This window comes from Castor canadensis, chromosome 8, assembly GCF_047511655.1.
Source record: "Castor canadensis chromosome 8, mCasCan1.hap1v2, whole genome shotgun sequence".
NCBI lineage: Eukaryota > Metazoa > Chordata > Mammalia > Rodentia > Castoridae > Castor > Castor canadensis.
Window position 1 is genome coordinate 138,590,745 of NC_133393.1, and position 20,454 is coordinate 138,611,198.

Sequence of the window (20,454 nt, forward strand, 5' to 3'; positions counted from 1 at the left end):
TGGGTGTCAAACAGCACTAGTTTTCAGTTGCATACTCCCTTGAATGGTGTCACACTGTCCTGGATTTCAGGTACAACCCCCTCCCCCAGGTGGGTGTCACAGGGTCCTGGCTTTCAGAAGCACCCCTCCCAGGTGGGTGTCACCTCCGTCACCCAACACCTCTGCAGGACCCGTGCAGCAGCGCGACCGGATGGGTGGGCGTCACCGCGCAGGGGCCACCTTCCGCCCGCGACAGGACGGCTGAGGGACAGGAGGTGGGAAGCCCTGGGGGTGCGCGAGCGAGGCACAGAGTCCCGGAAACCCCGAGGGCGAGGGACGGGACGGGGAGGAGTAAATCCATTTCTCCGGCGTTGCGCAAGAGTGGGGGCCCGCGGCCGGGCTGGGCGGTCACCGGCTCATCCCCGCGCGCCCCCCGCCGCGGTCCCGACCCAAAGCGAAAGGAACCCGATCGTCCCGGCGTCGCGTCCGCGGGAGGTCGCCGAGCGCCTCCCAGTCGGCGGGCCGGGCCACCGCTTTGTGACTTCACTGGTTTCGCAACAAGCCCGGGCCGCCCGCGCCCCACCCACGCCCGCCCCGCCGCCTCGCCGCCCGCAGCCTCGCTCCGCTCTTCGCGCTTCCCTCCCTCCGGGGCTGGGCCCGCCCGGGTCGTCGCGGAGCCTCCCGTCCCGCCGCGTGTGGCTGTCCGTGCCGTGGCCGCCGCCTCCAGGCAGTCCCGAGCAAGCCGGCGACCCGCCCAGCTGAGCGCAGCTCTCGGTCCCGCAGCAGCGCTATGCTGTGCTTCCTGAAGGGAATGGCCTTCGTCCCCTTCCTCCTGGTGACCTGGTCGTCCGCCGCCTTCATCATCTCCTACGTGGTCGCAGTGCTGTCTGGGCACGTCAACCCATTCCTCCCCTACATCAGGTGAGGGGCAGGGTGAGCTTCGGGGCCAAGGGGACAAGCAGGGGACCGTTCCTATGGGGAGGGAGGCGTTTAGCTCAGACCTATCTGGGGGCGTCTTGAGGTAGGACTAAGTGTGACAATGAGAAGAAGATGTGCTCCTGACGGCCCCAGTATATGTAGGGAGGCAGGGTGTGGCGCTGAACAGCCCTGCGCTCACCCTGACACTGAAGAGAGGGACATCAGGAGAGTCCGGACACAGGACACGCGGTGGAACTTTGAGACCCGGCACGGGCCAGCATATTGGGGGAGTCGCTTCTTTGGTGATAGTGAAACAAGGATGGGTCCTGATAATAAAGTTGAGTCTAAGATGCAGATCAGCTGTGTGCGAGCAAATCATAGAGCAGAATTCACACCCAGATCTGTCTTATGCCAAAAGCAGCATGATGCTATGTCCAGATCCTTGAGAATCTGGCTCAAGTCCCCTGGAAGTTGACTTCTCTGGGCACGGGCACCTCCAAAATCAGAGCCCTCAAGTTGCCAACAGCTTGTGATATCTCTTGTGTTATTTTGCCAGTTTCTCTTTCCTGTCTTCTGGTCTTCACCTTTCCTGAGGGTCACTTCGTCAGTTCTGGAACAGCGGCCTGATCTTTTTTCGTGGATTCCAGTTCTGTGTGTTGCCCATGGCAGTGGGCATTTTCTTACCGTTAGAATGGGCCATTCTTCTTCTTCTTTTTTTTTTTTTTTCCTTTTTCCCTTGCTCCTTTCCTCCCTCCCTTCCCCCCCCCCCTTTTTTTTTTTTTTGGCTTCCTATTTTCTGAGACAGAACTCAAAATTCTTCCTCCCTCAGTCTCCCAAATCCTCCAAAAGGATTACAGGTGTGAACCACCCTGGCTGGCTCAACATGCTTATCTAAGTGAGCTGCATTTTAGTGAGAGTACAATAAGGTTGGTGACAGCCAAGATTATTACTACTTAAGGGTAGAGACTGGGGGACTTTCCCTCCCCGATCCTATTCTGTCTGGTAAGCAATGTTCTGTCTTTTTTTTGTGAGAGGAGGAGAGGTTTTAACAAACTTGAGACAACAGGGGACTAGAGTCTAAAGATATGAAGAAGGTAGCAGTAGGTAGAGAACAGTGCACAGTAGCAAATCTGCCCTGATGCTGGTGGTTTAGCCCTTGCAGGAAGAACAGGTTAATACATTGAGACTTTTGTAGCTGGCCTAGTATCCCAGAAGAAACCTGGGCTCGGTTTCCCACTGCACATTGCAGTCCCTCATTTCAGAAACAGGATAGAGTATCTTTGACTTTCGTAAAAATGAAGAACTACTCATGCCTGTAATCCTAGCTACTTGAAAGGCTGAGGTTGAAAGGCTCTTTGGGCAAATAGTTTGTGAGACCTCATCTCCAAAAATAACCAGAGCAAAATAGACTGGAGGTGTGGCTCAAGTGGTAGAATTCATTGCAAGCATCAATTCCTGAGTTCAAATCTCAAGTTCCACAGAAAGAAGAAGAAAAAGAAGAAGAAGAGCCATTATCTCTGCAATCCTTTTTATTGAGAAACTAATAGCTGTCCTTTTTATTGAGAAAATAATAGCTGTTTGTCCTGCATCTGAAGGTCAAGAATGGCTGGGCTTGAGTCTTTGTGGAGGTGTATGATGTGGTTATAATTAACAGCACCTCAAGGTTATCTTGGCAATGGGAGACAATCAAAAATGGGGAAATAAACTGACAAGGTGAACTGCTCCTGAGATGCTCAAATCACAGCCACTCCAAGGAAGAGGTTTCAGGAAAAGCAGCATTATAAGAGGACAGTCATGCAGGAGATGTCCCCTTATTGCCAGGAGCTATGAACTAACAACAAACATTGTACTGATGGCCGAAGTATGCCTGGGTATTTTGTGCTTGTTTGCTTCCTGCTTATGTGAGCGGCTGGAGCACTGGATTGTCTCTAATTCTTTGAAGCAAGGATGACATACGTAAGAGCCAGACATCAGGAAGTAATGTTGGGGGCTGGTAGAGTGGCTCTCAGGTGGTAGAGCGCCTGCTTAGCAAGTGAGAGACCTTGAGTTCAAACCTCAGTACCTCCAAAAAAAAAAAAGTGATGTAGCTGGGGGTCAGTGGTTCATGCCTGTAATCCTAGCTACTCAGGAGGCAGAGATTGGGAGGATCGGTTCGAAGTCAGCCCTGGGCGAATAGTTTGAGAGACCCCATCTTGAGAAAAACTTATCATAAGATAAGGGCTAGTGGAGTGGCTCAAGTGGTAAGGGTAATAGTGCCTGCGTAGCAAGTGTGAGGCCCTGAGTTCAAACCCCAGTGCTGCAAAAAAAAAAAAAAAGTAGTGATGTGGGGGCCAAGGATGTAACTCAGTGGTAGAGCACTTGCCTAGCAGTGTTATTCTCCACCAATGAGAGAGGGTGGGGGAGGGAGACTCCAAGACCATATTTACCTGGAGTTCCATAAATTTTCCACCTTATCTGTTGATCTCTGATTGCAGTGCCTCCTTCTCTTCTCTGTACTTCTCCAACCTTGCTGGCCCCCTTCCTGTGTCTTTTTTGTATTCCTGTGTAGTTTTGTTTTTTAAACAGGGTCTCCTATGTAGATTAGGCTGGCCCCAAACTCATGATCCTCTTGCTTCAAACCCCCAAGTAGTGTGTACCATGGCCCCTTGGCTCTTCCTGTGTCTTAAACAGATCATGCACACTGGCCATTTCCTCAACCAGGTTCTTCTTCAAGATATTTCCAGACTTCTCTTTTAATACCTTCTTTGTTCAAATACCATCATGGTGAGACCTGATTTAAAGTTGCACCCTACTTACTTCGGATCCTTCATATCTAGTCTCGTTATTCACCATTGCACCTATAAACTTGTAACAAATTAGGGATATAAGATCCAGGAAAGCTGTGAATATGTGTTAAGAGAATACTTTTTGGGCAATCTGGTTTATCCTAGTTCAGGGCAGATCCCTTTATGGGAAGCTTGATAAAGCCATTAAGTGTGGTTGGTCATTGATGTGGAAGTCCCCTTTCACATGGTAACACTGTACAGCTATTCCATAGTCTCGTGTTTCTAGCACACTTGGACACTTACTAAATAAGAGGTAGGACCCCGTAAAGAAGGCCTCTTTCCAGGAATGACATTAAAGTCAGCTTCCTTATCGGATATTTTCAATTTGTAACATTGTTATTCTTCAACAGATAGGGGCGAATGGCTCTTAGACTATGGAAAGACTGTGGTACAAATAAAAAATCGAATTGAAACTCCCCATCTATTGTATTGTAAACCCAACTGTTAGATAACACTATTGGTGAGGTTTTGGGGAAACAGGCTCTTTTGTGCATTGCTGATGGAAAGTAAGTTGATTTTAATCTCTATGGAGGGTTTTAGCAAAAATCTGTCAAAATGACAAAGGGTATCTTACAAGTGCCCACGTGAAAATGGCATATCTGCAGTGTTCACAGCATTGTATTTATTTATTTATCATTTTCCTTGCTGTGTAGTGAATGAATCCCAGGATCAATCATTCTCTATCACTGAGCCACACCCCCAGCTTTTTTTTTAAGATTGAGGGGGTAGAATCCACATGTAAGCAAGGCGAGAGCTCTATCATCTGAGTCATGCTCCCATCCCCCAGCATTGTTTTTAATAATGACATTGAAAAGCACACAAATGTTTGTAATACATAAAGGTAGATTATCCGAAAAATACAGCATCTCAAGTAAAAGTTCACTACATGATATATTCTGCTCTATTTATTTATTTATTTGTGGTACTTGGGCTTGAACTAAGGGTCTATACCTTGAGCCACTCCAGCAGCCGTTTTGTGTGTGTGTGTGTGTGTGTGTGTGTGTGTGTGTGTGTGTGAGAGAGAGAGAGAGATGGTTTTTTTGTTTTTTTTTGAGAGAAGGTCTTTTGAACTTTTTGCCTGGGCTGGCTTCAAACCACAGTCCTCCTGATCTCTGCCTCCTGAGTAGCTAGGATTACACTGGCGTCCTGTAATGTGTTCTCTTTAAATCACTCTACTTATATGGAAAAATTCCAAGATACATTTTTACATGGGAAAAAGCAAGATGCAGAACAAAAGGAGAAAAACAATATACATTTGTTTAGCTTGCATAAAGAAGCTAATGAGAAGGCAGATATGTGATGTGCTGCTCAGGAGGCTGAGGCAGCATGATCTCAAGTGCATGGCCAAACTGGGGTATACAGTGAGTTTGAAGCCAAGCTGGGGTATAGAGTGAGACCCTACCTTAAAAACAAACATAACAGAAACAGCATGGGTGTGGTAGTACATGCCTGTAATTCTTGCACTCAGGAGGGTGAGGCAGGAGGATGATGAATTCAAGGACAGCCTGAGCTACAGAGTGAGAACCTATCTCAAAATGAACACCTAAAACAACCAAAAAAAGAGACTAAGAAGGTCTGGAAGTATAGCTCACTGATGGAGTACATGCTTAGCTTACACTAGGCCCAGGTTAAATCCCCAGCACCAAAAATAAAGTGACTAATAAAAGTGGTTTTTGTGTGTGTGGTGTATGGTGGAAGAAGTCAGTGAGACTTAGGTTTGATTGTAAGACTTTTCCTGGCATATTTTTTGGTATGAACGGTATTTGTTTTTTAACAAAATGGATGAGTTTCATATTAGAAAATTAAATTAAAACACGAGATTCAAACACCACTAGATTTAACAAGTTGGAATAGCACAAAGTGGTATTTCTGTATGTATTATGAAACCATTACTGCAAGGATATCAAAACCAAGGGCACATAAAAATCAAACTCAAAAGATTAGTTTAGATTTTTATAAGGCCACACCCCAAGCACATCATGCTTAACTTGTCACAGTTTCTTGTACTTCCTCCATACCTGAAACTGGAATTCTAGACCACAAGCCAATTCCAGAGGTTTCACATATCAACTTCAGGCATTCACCCCACTATGCCAAATAAAGAGACGAGTAATGGCAAAGGGCAGAGGAAGGAGGGCTATTGTGTGGCACAGGTGCACAGTGGGAAAAAGCAAAATGCGCACATAAGCCCATCTTCCAGGGTACAGACATGAGCTGTAGGTTTGGACATGGGGTGGGAGGAATGCACAATGATTAAATAGTCCTGGTCAAAGTATGGCCTGGTTGATCATTGTGAGAGATTCCACAGAAGTTCTTATTGCTGTCTTCACTTGAAGAGAGGAATGTGGTCAGGCTAAGCAAGTTACTGTTGCTTGGTCTGTCCTGAGGAGGCTTTGTTGGTTCTGTTCTTGGGGGCAGTTTCCTCTATCCCTCCTTGTAAAGATGTTATAAATCATCAGGCATACGCCTGTAATTCTAGCTACTCAGGAGGCAGCGATCAGGAGGATTGCAGTTGGAAGCCAGCCCCAGGCAAAGAGTTCACGAGATCCTCTCTTGAAATATCCAACCCAAAACAGGGCTGGCAGAGTGGCTCAAACTCTGAGTGAGCCATTTGCTAGGCAGATAGAGTACCTGCCGAGCAAAATGCCACCAGAAAACTAAACAAAAACCAAAGATGTTATCAATCAGTCTTGTTCTTCCTGGATCCAAGGTGGTTTCAAGGTGAATAGCCTTGAATAAAGACAGATACAAAATGGAGACAGAGATGCTAAGGTTTTCTCTTGCTTTTAGCTAATTTATATGCCCAAGTAAGGAGTCAGTGTATTTTATTTTAACAAAAGCAATTTCTAAGTACCTGTTTTAAGTCTCCCCTTATATTTGAACATTTATTACTTTCGAGGGAATTAGGATTTTGGCCAATCTGGCCTTGTAGGTTTTTTGTCTGGGAATAAACTAATACATAAGAGGGGTTCAAGTTCAATACTTCAAATATATCAGTCCAGAGAATCTGTTGATTGTGCCTAAAACTAGAAGTACCATTTTAGAGCAGAATTCAAGAGAAAAATCAAATCAGAAGGTATCCAGTTAAATATTGAGCAGGCATCCTCTTTTAAATAACTCCATGGGTATATATGTATATATAGAGACTACGAAAGACACCATCGGAGCCAATAGAAAAGTGGTTTTTGTTTCTACTAAAGTAGAAGGCGTTGGCCAAAAGTACGTGTTTTCCTTCTGTCAGAGATTCCTGGAACAGTTTTAGTGTCCAGTAGCCATCCATAAAAACCCCTTTTTTATAACCTCTGGGCTTAGTTACTTTGGAAGGACTAGCAGAAGTGACTCCATTGGGTTCTGATAACTTTCCCCATTGTCTGAATAGTTTTCTCTGAACTGTTTGTTTCTGATCAATTTTCTCTGAAGATATCCGTCAATTAACCAGCATGTGATTTGGCTTTTATGGTCCCTTATTGCTGGGCTGAGATTTCTTGTGTATTATCTGATCTGATCCCATGTCAGAGGGGGAAGTGACAGGCAGTTCAGGTGGGAGTCAGTGCCAATAAGACCTTTTTGACCAAATTGAAGCAACTGAAAGCTTTAGAAGGAGTGGCTCTTAGGCTGGGCTTATCTGGAGTCCACTACTAAGTATAATTCTGTCTGTTCTATGGGTGATGTCCTGACGTCTTCGAAAAAAGTGCTGCTGATATTGCTATTTAGAACTTGTACTTCTTCAGGATGTCAACAGAAAAGTTACAAAGTTTTGCAATGAAAATACAAAACAAAACCAACAAAAGCAGATATTTCAAAAACTAACTTGTTTGATAAATAAGTGCTTATAAGAATCCTCTTATATGAGCCCAATGCAAATGATCCAGAAAAGGACTAAACTGTAGAAGGAAAAAAAAAAAGTTTTGAAAAACAGTTTAGCAATTAACAGAACAGTCTAGTTATTTCCATTGTATACAGCATTTTAGGATTGTAATTATGATTGACAGCAACATATCGATACCATCAAGCTGTCTTTGTTACAGTTAGGAGCACATGGCACAAACCTGTAAGAGACTAGCATCACGAATGGATTTAATTTGGAGGACACCAGCTTGGTAAAGTGGTCTAAGCTTTGCATCCTAGAAGTCTTATATACTTGGGTAACATAATTACATTTAACATTTAGAGAAACCAGAGCAATTAGCATCACAGCTCCACAGCTGTCATATGTACACATTAATTTTACATTTACAGTAAAATTTAGCATCTTTAGCTAAGGAAGATAATAGGTGTATAGCATTGACAAAACTCAAAATTTTAGATCTCTTACAAGTTTGGGGGACAGTGTTATAGCCTTATTTCCTAATGTGCAAGTACATCTCATATATACAATAGTGCTCATTTAGTTAAGACAAATAAATGTAGGCCAGGTCTTAAATATCAGGACTGCCAAAAAGACAGGGTTTCACCTGAATGATACTATTACATACAGAAGAAATGGCAAGTTTTATTGACTCTTTTATATGACAAAGAATTAGATGTAATGCATTTTGTACAAAAGAACATTTCTGGTCATTTTACATGTGTTAAATTTACACATTTTTAACTGTGTAAACATTTACACATCAAAATAAATTCAGACACACAGCTTTACATATTTCTAGCCACATAATATATAGCACTAAATGTATTAAAATCACTTAAAATAATAGTTGCTTGTTTAACTATAGTTGCAAAGTGGTCATTTAAAAGATTTTGACATAAACAGATAACTGATTTAGTAAAGGGTCAATTTTTAAGTAGTCAAAGCTTGACAAAATTTGTAGAAAGCATAAGCAATTAACTTGGTAAAATACAAAATCTTTCCTTGAAGCCAATTTCTTCTTTTTCGCTGGGACTGGGGTTTGAACTCAGGCCTCACACTTGCCAAGCAGGCACTCTACCACTTGAGCCACACCTCCAGCCCACTTTGCTCTGGTTATTTTAGATAATGGGGTCTCTCAAACTATTTGCCTGTGCTGGCTTCAAACTGTGATCCTCCCAATCTCAGCCTTCCAAGTAGCTGGGATTCCAGGCATGAGCCACCACACCTGGCCAAGCCAATTTCTTTCAAATGTTACTAAATCAAGGACTTGTGTTGGTGCAAGTGGTAGAGTGCCCACCTTGCAAGCTGGAGACCTGAGTTCAAACTCCAGTATCACCAAAAAGCAAAGCAAAACAAAACAAACATAACCAGGCACTGGAGGCTCATGCCTACAATCCTAGCTACTTGGGAGGTAGAGATCAGAAGGATTTTGGTTTGAGGCCAGCAGGGCCAATAGTTCACGAGACCCTATCTCAAAAACACCTAAACCAAAAAGGGCTGGTGGAGTGGCTCAAGTGGTGGAACGCTTGCTTAGTAAGCTGAGGTCCTGAGTTCAAACCCCATACCACTAAAAAAAAAAATATCAAACGTTACTAAGATCAGAATAATAGTCTTAAGACATAGATCTATATCAGTGCATTAAGTTATTTTTCTATATTAAAATTTATTGGGATGCTATTAGGGAAAATAAAAAAGGTTTGGGGGGAGTACTGATAATGGAAAAAAGTTGAAGAAACAATGATGTTAATCTTTTGGTCATATGCATTTCCCCTTACCACCATCATTATGCTATGTTAAACTATCTTGTGGCATTTTTGCTATTTGGAGTTTTTATAAGAACAGAATAAATTTCTAAGACAATCCTCCCAGAGTAAGATTAAGTAAACACATTACAGTATCCAAGAGACTTATCCTTAGAAACTGATACCAAATTTCAAAAATCAATTAACACTTATCCAATCATAATTAAAAGTACAGTTTCAACATCTTCATTAATGATTACATATTTGAAGCCAAACGTTGGCACTGGCAGCTGAGTTCTAAGATTACCACTTAAAATCGAAAATGAAATCGTTTTATAAAGCATTCCCTTTCTTTATATTATACTAATAAGTGACTTACCCATTTACTAAATATTGTAGTAAGTACTACTGTGTCATTATGAAGAAAAAAACTATGATCAAAGATCCTAAAGTAGTTCTGGAAGACTACACACTCTCACTATACACAGTATATAATAAAACGGTACATTTTGAACGGCGGTAACATGCAATGATTTGGCTTTGGAAATGTCAATGTGGTTTCTACAATTCTGTGTAGGTGTTTATAGTTTGGAAGTTATAAAGCTGAAAGGAGGATTTAATGCTTATACAGTAAAGACATGAACACACAACATGCAGTACACCAATAGGTGTTAAAATGGAATTAAAAAAAAAAGACTGATCTATAAAACCTTGTTATAAGGATGGACTTTTTTTTTTTTAAAGGCTTTTCAGGACTACAAATTACAAAGTAAAAACAGATCACTACATAGAAATCTAATAAATACATTTTGCCTGTGCATGAAAACCAGTCATTCATTTAACAAAGTCACCCCACTCAATGTTATCAGTTATACTGCTCTTAAGGTTACTACATCTTTATTTCACATAAATTTTGATCTTAGAAATTTCTTTAGGTAATTCTTATACTATGGCCAACATGATCATATAACATAAGCTTTTTATAAGCTCCATCTTTTTTGTACTTTTTGAGATCTACTCATACACTTTGCAATTTTTCTGAGCTTTTAGGTTTCATCCTACCCTTTTTCCATTTTGGAATGATTCTTTAGGACAAACCTTATTTCACACAATCCTCTTTCATCCCAGAGCAATTTCTTTTCTTCTTCTTTTTTCTTTTGCGGTACTGGGGTTTGAACTCAGGGCCTACACCATGAGCTCTCCACCAGCCATTTTTTGTGATTTTTTTTGAGATAGGGTCTCATAAACTGTCAGCCTGGGCTGGTTTTGAACCTTGATTTTCCTGATCTCTGCCTCTTGAGTAGTAAGGATTTCAAGTGTGAGCAACCAGCACCTGGTTCCAAAGCAATTTCTTTTCCCTTTAACTTTCTTTTCCAAAAATATATTTGTATACCTTCTTATATCTCTTATCTACTTGCAGATTCTTTTCTCCTTTTTCTTTTTTAAAACTTTTTTTGTATTAGCATATAATAGTTGTGTGGGGGGGTACATTGTGATATTTATGTATGTGCTTACAATATATTTTAGATTTACCTCCTCCATCATTCTCCTTCATCCTCCCTCCCCCCTTCTTAAAACACTTTCAACAGGTTTCATTCTATTTTCGTGTATGAATACAAAATACATCCACCATATTCACACCCATTCACCCTTTCCTTATATCCACCTCCTCGCACTGGCACCCACCCCTGGAAACGACCTGTTTTACCCTCCTGTCCTTCAGTTTTTTAAAAAAGTGTATATTGATAGCCCAAGGGAGTGTCACGGTACTTCAGACCTGTATGGTCTGTGCTTTAATCAAATTGATGCCCCCCTCTCCCACTTACTCTTTCTCTATCACCATGCGCCCCTAATGGTCAACAGCTTACAGTACAGTGCATTATATTATATTCATATGTAGATGAGTTGCTTCAGTATTTTTCATTCTCTAACATTTTCTTTCTCTCTCCTTTTTCTTTTAATTTGCAAAAGTTTGGAACTTAGACAAAAGTGCTTTTTAAAAAAAAAAAGTAAAATAAACACTCTTAGTAGCATTGTATTTTAATGAAGGCCCAGGAAGAAAAGTAATCTTAAACTGTTTCTCTCTACAATAACAATGTACAAAAACACATTTGCTAATTGGAGCAATTATAAAAGAGAGTTGAATCTAAATTACACTTGTAACAGACTAAAAGATTAAAACAATTGTCCATAAACTTCCCTTTTCCTTCAGTCCTAAATTTGGGAGTTAGTTATTGAATGTTTGCATTCTAGTTAGACCTGGTTGAGATAAGAACCTTGGGTAACTGATTTTCTTACAGGGGGCAAGAGAAGAGAGGGAAAAAAGATATAACAGAAGTGATCACGTCTTTACATTAACTTATAAGAATCATTCTAAAGATGTTCAAATATACATCCATATATACACTAAAAGTTTTTTAAATTAGGCATGCCAAAAAATATCCATTTTAGCACATATAAGGTGAGCTCAAGAACATGCAGATATTTAGTGGCCACAGTACATTGGTCAGTTATTTTCAGGAGTTCCAGGAGCAGATCCCATTGTGCAGAATGTTATTTTTTTTTTAGCATTCTTTTTGTTAGAGGCTCATTTCTTTCTTACTTTTTTTTTTTTTAATGGTACTGGAGTTTGAACTCAGGGCTTTGTGCTTGCAAGGCAAGTGCTCTACTGCTTGAGCCATGGCTCCAGCCCTTTGTGCTCTGGTTGTTTTTGGAGATAGGGTCTTGCTTTTTGCCCAGGCTGGCCTGGAACACAGTCCTCCTATTTTAAGCTATCTACCATCACTGGGTGACAGGCATGTACCTACATACATAGCTTTTTTCCACTGAGAGGGGGTCTTGTAAACTTTTCTGCTTCGGCTGGCCTGGAATTGGGATCCTCCTGATCTCAGCCTCCTGCGTAGCTTGGGATGATAGGTGTATGTCACAGCACCCAATTATTGATTAACTTGATTGGATTCGTCTCAAACCATTATCCTCCCCATCTCAGCCTCCCACGCAGCTAGGACTGTAGGTATGAGCCACCAGCCTCTGGCTTGTTAGTCAATGCTAGAGAGAAGTGTTTTGGGTCAGCCTCCAATAGGACTGTTGCCACAGCCTTCAGACTTTTTAGCCTCCATCAAGTCACTCATTATAGACACAGACTAATAGACATATGCAAAATGACACATAAAAACAATTATATTACACTAGGCATGGTGGCTCATGCCTGCAATCCTAGCTACTCAGGAGGCAGAGGTCAGAAGGATCACAGTTTGAGGCTGGCCTGGGCAAAAAGTTCATGTGATCCCATCTCAATACAAATCCCAGTGCAGTGGCGCATGCTTATTCTCGTTATGTGGGAAGAATAAATCAGGATTACAGTCCAGGCTAGCCCTTGCATAAATGAAGACTCTCTTCAAAAAATAACTAAAGCAAAAAAGGCTGGATGCATGGCTCAAGTGGTAGGGCACCTGCCTAGCAAGTGCAAGGCACTGAGTTCAAATGCTAGTACAATAACAACAAAAAAGACACAATTAATTCAGATTGCACTCTTAGATGAACCATTCATCTTTCTTTTTTCTTTCATTCATAGTCTACTCAGCTAGAATTCTAAGGAACAAGATAGACTTAGGGTTTATCACTTTTCATTCCTAAGCAAATCACAACAGAGACCTCAAACACAAAGACCCTGGTTTTCTCTTTAGTTTATAACCATTCCAAAGCCCAAGCTTCCTGTCACAAAAAGCAGAAGCTTGAGCTAGTTCAAATACTCAAATGGGATCCAAATTTCCCTGTCTCACAAATGGCAAAAGCCCAGATTGTTCAGATGCACCACAAAATGGCCCAGTAGAACCTTTAGACAACAGGAAAAAGAGAGGGGAAGTCCCAAGAGGCACTGACTGGGGAGAACTCACCAAAGTCAGATTTCAGGGCCCCCAGAATCCAAATGTTCTTTTTTCTGCCACACCAAATGATGGTAACAAACAGCCAATGCTGGCCAAAATGGAAAAATAAAAGTTCCCTGGAATAAAACTAATTCCAGCAGCTGCATGGAATAAATCCAATCTTTTCTCTCTATCCAGGTTCCACTAGCTGTGAGTGGCTAGTATCTTAAGGGTGCATTTTCTCCTGGTGCAGCTTACCAAAGCTGAAACTGGAGTTTTAGGATGCAAGCAAGGGGTTGCACATGTCAGGGTCGGCCATTCACCCCACTATGCCAAATAGAAACAAGTAACGGTACAGGGCAGAGAAAGGAGGGTTATTGTGTGGCACAGGTTCACAGAGGGAAAAGGCAGAGTAAGCACATCAGCCCATCTTCCAGGGTACAGACATGAGCTGTAGGTTTGCACATGGGTGGAAGGAATGCACAATGATTAAATAGTCCTGGTCAAAGTATGGCCTGGTTGATCATTGTGAGAGATTCCACAGAAGTTCTTATTGCTGTCTTCACTTGAAAAGAGGAATGTGGTTAGGCTAAGCAAGTTACTGTTGCTTGGCAGGTGGTCTGTCCTGAGGAACTTTGTTGGTTCTGTTCTTGGGAACAGTTTCCTCTAGTCCTCCTTGTAAAGATGTTATCAATCAGTCTTGTTCTTCCTGGAGTTCAAGGTGGCTGCAAGGTGAATGGCTCAGAGCAAAGATATAGACAAGACTATTTTAACTTGTATTTAAACTATAAAAAATGTAGTTTATAATAATTATATACTAATTCTTATAATGACCAAAAAAAATTCAGATGTTGATTTTTTATTTTTGGTGGTACTGAGGTTTGAACTCAGGGTTTTGTGCTTGCAAAACAGGTACTCTACTGCTTGAGCTACACCTCTAGTTCATTTTTCTCTGGTTATTTTGGAGATGGGGGTCTTTTTTTTTTTTTTTTCTTTTTCCGCAGTACTGGAGCTTGAACTCAGGATCTCAGGCTTGCTAAGCTTGCTAGGCAGGTGTTCTACCATGTGAGCCACCCCACCAGTCCTGGAGATGGGGTCTTACATCCTATTTTCCCTGGCTGACCTCAGACCTCCTGATCTCAGCCTTTCAAATAACTAGGATTATAGATGCAAGTCACCAGCCCCCAGCTTACGTTTATATACTTTAAGTAAAATAAAATGTGGTGTGTATATATCCATATGATTTTTATTGACTTCTGCTTAAAACAGCTTTTTATTACTGCAGTGAATTTCAGCAAATGGTGACTTTTGCTTCTCTGTTCCACTATAACAATGGGGAGTAGGAAGATACTCAATAATGAGGTCTTTGTGTTTAAACCACTTATTCCGACATGATTTTAATGACACATCAGTCTTTACAGTGCTGATTATTCCTTTATAGTATTTCTAAATCATAGTGTCATCAGGATGAAAATGAAAGCATGTTGTTTACAACTTTTAGCTAGAAGGAGATTCTTGATGATTTATAATGGAATATTTTCTTAAAAAATAGCCAAAACTAGTTAAATTCCAAGAAAAGCATAATAAGAAAATTGAAGGCTAGGGTTGTAGACCTGTGACAGAGCACATGTATAGCATACAAGAAGCCCTGGGTTCAATTTCTAGCACAAAAAAGAAAAGAAAAAAGAGTAAATTGAAGGGCTGGTGGTGTTGCTCAAGATGTAGAGCATTTGCCTTGCTAGCATGAAGTCCTGAGTTCAAACTTCAGTACTACCAAAAAAGAAAAGAAAAGGAAAAATTGAAGATCCTAAGCTCCTGCAACCTGAAAATTAATTGAGGTGAAAGAAGCAGTGTTGCCTCTGAGCCAGCTCTAAATATCTATTTTTCTGCTCTGATTTAAAATTTGCAGTCATTTGAGTACATCAAGTTCTTTCCATTGACTTCAATAAAATGGTAAATATTTCCGTTATTCCTACTTTTTTTTTTTTGGCGATACTAGGGCTTGAACTCAGGGCCTACACCTTGAGCCACTCCACCAGCCACTTTTTAGTGATGAGTGTTTTCGAGATAGGGTCTGCAAACTGTTTGCTGGGGCTAGCTTTGAACCATGATCCTCCTGATCTCTGCCTCCTGAGTAGCTAGGATTATAGGCATAAGCCACTGGCGCCTGGCCCTCTTATTCCTACTTTTAAAAAGGGACTATAGTGTTTCTCAGAAATCTTGCCTGACCTGGAATTGGCAGCTTTCAAACCTAAGCAATCTCAACTTAAAAAAAAAAAAAAAGTGCTTTAGTTAGCAAGCAGTTCTGTTTACCTGACAGCAACCTCTTTTCAGTCCATCAAGAGTTATGGTAAGTTGCAATGTGAACCTGATTGCAGATCTATAACACTGAAAACTCACATGGAAAAGATAATGTGCTTAAAGAAATGTTAATATAGCACAGTGCGGAAGAGTTCCAAAGTTGTGTCCATTAAAATTAGACAGATCCAGGGATGGGAGCATGCCTCTAGTGAGAGTGCCTGCCTAGCAAGTGCAAGACCTTGACCCCAAGTTCAAATCCTAGTCCCACAAGCACTGAGTTCAAATCCTAGTCCCACAAACACACAAAAGAGATAGATAGGGAGGGAGGGAGGAATCAGAAGTGGGGAGGAGAAGAGAAAGAGGGAGGGAGGAAGAAGAGGGGAAGGGAGGGAAGAGAGGGAGTGCGTGGTAGGGGAGGGAGGGAGGAAGGAAAGAGTAGGACTGAAGGAAGGAAGGAAGGAAGGAAGGAAGGAAGGAAGACAAGCAAAGAACACAGAAAGTCCTAGAGGCATAGCATGGCGTCCTCATTTTAAGTTACTTTTCTAACATTGTTTCCTTATCTTCAAGATAGTAGCTAAGATGTGCCTGACAGTGTAGCTGCTGAAGAAATGTTCATTTCCAGTTTTTTTAAATTTTTTTTTTTTAAATTTTAGCACTGGGATTTGAATTTACACTGCTAGGCAGGCACTTTTACTGCTTGAGCCACTCTGCCAGCCCTGTTTTTATGATTTTTTTTTTTTTTTGGTGGTACTGGAGCTTGAACTCAGGGCTTTTACCTGAGCCATTCTGCCAGACCTTTTTTGTGATGGTTATTTTTCAGTGGTTATTTTTTGCCTGAGCGGGGCAAATCCTTCTGATTTCTGTCTCCTGAGTAGCTAGGATTACAAGAGTAAACCCCCAGTACCTGGCTTCTGTTCTTTCTTTTGGTAACATTAACCTCTCTACTACCAGGGGATGTTTCTAGAGATTACCTAAGAAAACTTCCCAAATCTGACCATGTTCCTCCTCCCTTATTACCACACTGGCGTGAGCAGCTGTCATCTCTTGATAAACTACTGAAATAGTTTCCTAATGGTGACCTTGGTCCAGCTTGACTCTCTGGTCTTTTTGCCCATCCTTCAAAATTGTCAATCAACTTTACAACCCTCTACTGCTCTCAGTCCTCAACCACTTCCTGTGATACTTAGGAGAGGACCCAAAATTCTTAGCATGCCCCCACCTCCATATGCCCTTCCCCCAACTCTCCCCCTTAACTCACTCCGCGCTTCCACCACATCCCCTCCCTATAGTTCCCCTAACATCTTGTCCCCTCAAGGCCTGAACATTTGTTCTCCATATTTGTAATTTTCTTGGCCCATATATCCCAGTGCTCACACTCTTCCTTTGTTCAGTTCTCCGTCAAGGATACCTTCCCAGATTACCCTGTCACAAGGAGGCAGCTCCCTAACGTTCTCTGACCTCTTATCCACCTTCTCCTTTCCTCACTCCTAGGATATTGATTTTTATTGCTCGTGTTCTCCTCACAAAAATATAGATCCCACAAAGGACAGATTTTTTTTCTGTTTTATTTACAGCTGCATTCACTGTGTCTACAAAATTGCTTGTTACCCAGAAGGCAATCAGTAGCTGCATGTTGAATAAAGGAATCTCTGAGTTTTTTGTTATGTACTGAGCCTTCTGAAGGTACTGAGTTATCTTTCCATGTTAGTGTCCTGATCACCTGGGTCCCGACATGTAGGAGATGCTTACCAGTATTTAAAAACTTTTCTTGTACAAGTGAAAAAGGAGAGAGGGCAAATTGCACGTAGGTAGTGTGAGAAAAGAGCAAGTTCTCTGCATTTGTGAGCAGGAAATCCTTCCTGAGTTTAAAAATAGTTGACATAGTTTCATGTTTCCCAGCCTTTGGGCTATGATCAAATGACACAGCTGCAGGGAGCCTCCCATGCTGGAATGTCATCTCCAAGGACAGTTACCATAAAGTAAGGTCTTATGATTATAACAGTATCTAATAAAAGGTAATATGACTTTTCATTACCACTCTTATTCCTTTTAAATAATACAATTAAATATTACAAAGATAAAGGAATTAAGATCTTTTAGTGATGCGTGAACTTGTTTAGGCTCTAAGTCCTGCTCGGTCTTCTAAGCAATAGGCCTAGAATTTTAGGATAATCTAACAAACCTCATCTGGAGACACAGATAATGTTGAATCTTGTCAGCATGTGAATCCACCCCCACTCACAATAAGCCATAACTCCAGGCTTTGGGTGATGGACTCGTGTGTGTAATGATAAGAAGAGACGCTGTCCAACTAAGTCTCACATTCTCAGGTGTGTTTTCTTTGTATAGCTTTCCCTTCTTTGAGCATTAAGTGGTATGCACTTCTTTCACATAAGTTAGTTTGGAGAAGATGTTCTACAAAGTACTTGAACTTTTCCAGAGATAGCTCAACTTGTAGAAATAAAGGGAAAGTGTGTGTAAATTTATTTTCCGGGCACAACCTATCCTGAAACAACTGTATATACATAATAACCTCAACAGCTTCTAAACTATAGGCAAATGAATACCCTTCTCATCCTCATTGCAGTCTGGAAGCACTTCCTTAATGAGGAGGCCAGCAAGGTGGTGGGTGGGACTAGGGCAGTGCCAACTACACTGTGAAATCACAAGATTCAGAATGGTGTCATGAGAGATGGGAAGGGAGACCACTGGCAAGTTGGAAAGCAACTGATTTTGCCTCTCACTCTTTTCACCAGTTTCCTGAATCAGGCACCCAGGTATAGATAGCTATGTCAACCAAATATAGTCGTCCTTTGGAATCTGTGGGGGATTGGTTCCAGGACTCCCTATAAATATTGATTCCTAAAGATACCAAACGTGTGGATGCTCAAGTCCCTTATATAAAATGATGTAGTACTGCATATAATCTGTGCACATCTTCCTGTATACTTTAAGTCATTTCTAGATGACTTATAATACCCAACATAATGTAAATAGTTAAATAACATTGTTTAGGGAATAATGACAAGAAAAAAAAAGTCTATACATATTCAATGCTGAAGCAATTAAAAATGTTTTGGATTCTTCATTGAATCCGTGAATGTAGAGACCAGGGACATGAATGGCTAATTGCCCTACCTTTGCACCTGCATGATGGTATTATTTACTTTGAGCTTAAAAATAAAATGAAACCGAGGCTATGCACAGGGTTTCTTGGTTATGCTTGTCTAAATTCCAATATCAGGAAAAAGATGTGACTCAATATTTACTTAAGATGAAATATATAAGATCAGAGACTGAAAGACTTAGAAGAACATTTTTCATTGGGAGATAAGAAAGAGCCCTTTCATTTTTATTAATAATAATGAACAAAAAATACTATTGTTAAAAGTTCTTAGAAGTTTCCAAATTTCACTTACTGCTTGGAAAGTTTTCATGAAATATTCCTAAGCAAAATCAGCTAATTATGCACTATTTCATCCTTTAGTGGAAATGAGTCCCAAACTCTAACCTTCTTATCTGATATATTTGAGAAATTGTGATGCAGCTTGTATCTAGCAAATATTTTGTTGATATATGATGATTGTATCTAACATGTTTTATTGATAAGTGAATAAATTTTTATAGTTGTTTGTGGAGCCATGGCAAAATTTTTTTAAAGATTGTGGCTAATATTTCTACCAATTTTTGTTACAGTGACAGCTGCCTGTATTACAGCAAAGGTGTAGGAATGTGAGCCTATTGATAACCACGCATTGGTAGAGGGCGTTAGAGACTCAGTGATTCTGAAGAAAAATCAATTTACAGTGGTAATATTTGTCAAAAAGTTTTTACCATAAAATTCTGTTATTCGAAAAGCTTTAAGTTCTTGCCTAGTTTATATCTTCGGTGTAATGCAAAGACATAAGGGACCCTTTTACCGTGATGGTTCGTTCCCATGGTGTGCTGGAGTCAGCATGTATACTCATGAGAACTAACTGTGTATCTCTTTCTGATCAATGTTTAGTGACCTGCATTTTGGCAGCCTGAATTTTGATGTACAGGGTATATTTTCACCATGGAATTACCAAATGCTAACAAACCAGGTGCCCTCCAGAGATGGCTTTTAAACATTTATACACATATCAGTGTTTCATTGTTTGTTCTATATCCCAACACTTCTAATGGCTTTGTTCCTTGCCTGCCATTAGAGGCAAGAGAGCAGGGAATGGAGGCAGGAGAGTCGGGGAGTTGGACATTGGGATAGGAATATAGATTCCTCGATGTAGCTCTATGACCTTGAACAAGTTGCACAGCTGCTTTGATACCCTAGTAAAACATGGTTGCTATAAGATTCTTCTCAGGATTATGAGATGAAGTAAAATGATGCACAGTAAGCAGGCAACAGTGTCTGATAAGTAATTAATGCTCAGCAAGTGTTAAATATTAGTTTTTTTTTTTCATTTTTCTTTTATTATTCATATGTGCATACAAGGCTTGGTTCATTTCTCCCCCCTGCCCCCACCCCCTCCCTTACCACCCACTCCACCCCCTCCCGCTCCCACCCTCAATACCCAGCAGAAACTATTTTGCCCTTATCTCTAATTTTGTTGTAGAGAGAGTATAAGCAATAATAGGAAGGAACAAGGGTTTTTGCTGGGTGAGATAAGGATAGCTATACAGGGCATTGACTCACATTGATTTCCTGTGCGTGGGTGTTACCTTCTAGGTTAATTCTTTTTGATCTAACCTTTTCTCTAGTTCCTGGTCCCCTTTTCCTATTGGCCTCAGTTGCTTTAAGGTATCTGCTTTAGTTTCTCTGCATTAAGGGCAACAAATGCTAGCTAGTTTTTTAGGTGTCTTACCTATCCTCACCCCTCCCTTGTGTGCTCTCGCTTTTATCATGTGCTCATAGTCCAATCCCCTTGTTGTGTTTGCCCTTGATCTAATGTCCACATATGAGGGAGAACATACGATTTTTGGTCTTTTGAGCC

General features: G+C 41.1%; 1 protein-coding gene across 7 annotated transcripts in view; it reads left to right on the forward strand.

Moving 5' to 3' along the window:
• Positions 1 to 543: 543 nt before the first annotated feature.
• Dram1 (DNA damage regulated autophagy modulator 1) overlaps positions 544 to 20,454 on the forward strand; it is an 84,187-nt gene continuing 64,276 nt past the window's right edge. For 4 of the 7 annotated variants that reach the window (XR_012450959.1, XR_012450960.1, XR_012450961.1 and 1 more), the window contains exon 1: positions 548 to 900. Coding sequence is in view for 2 of the 7 variants with exons in the window: in XM_020159821.2 (XP_020015410.1) it covers positions 770 to 900 (131 nt within the window). In the remaining 5 variants the exon portion in view is untranslated. Of the gene's footprint in view, positions 901 to 20,454 lie in introns of all 7 variants that reach the window. The other 3 variants (XR_012450962.1, XR_012450963.1, XM_074084245.1) reach the window with 1 other exon arrangement.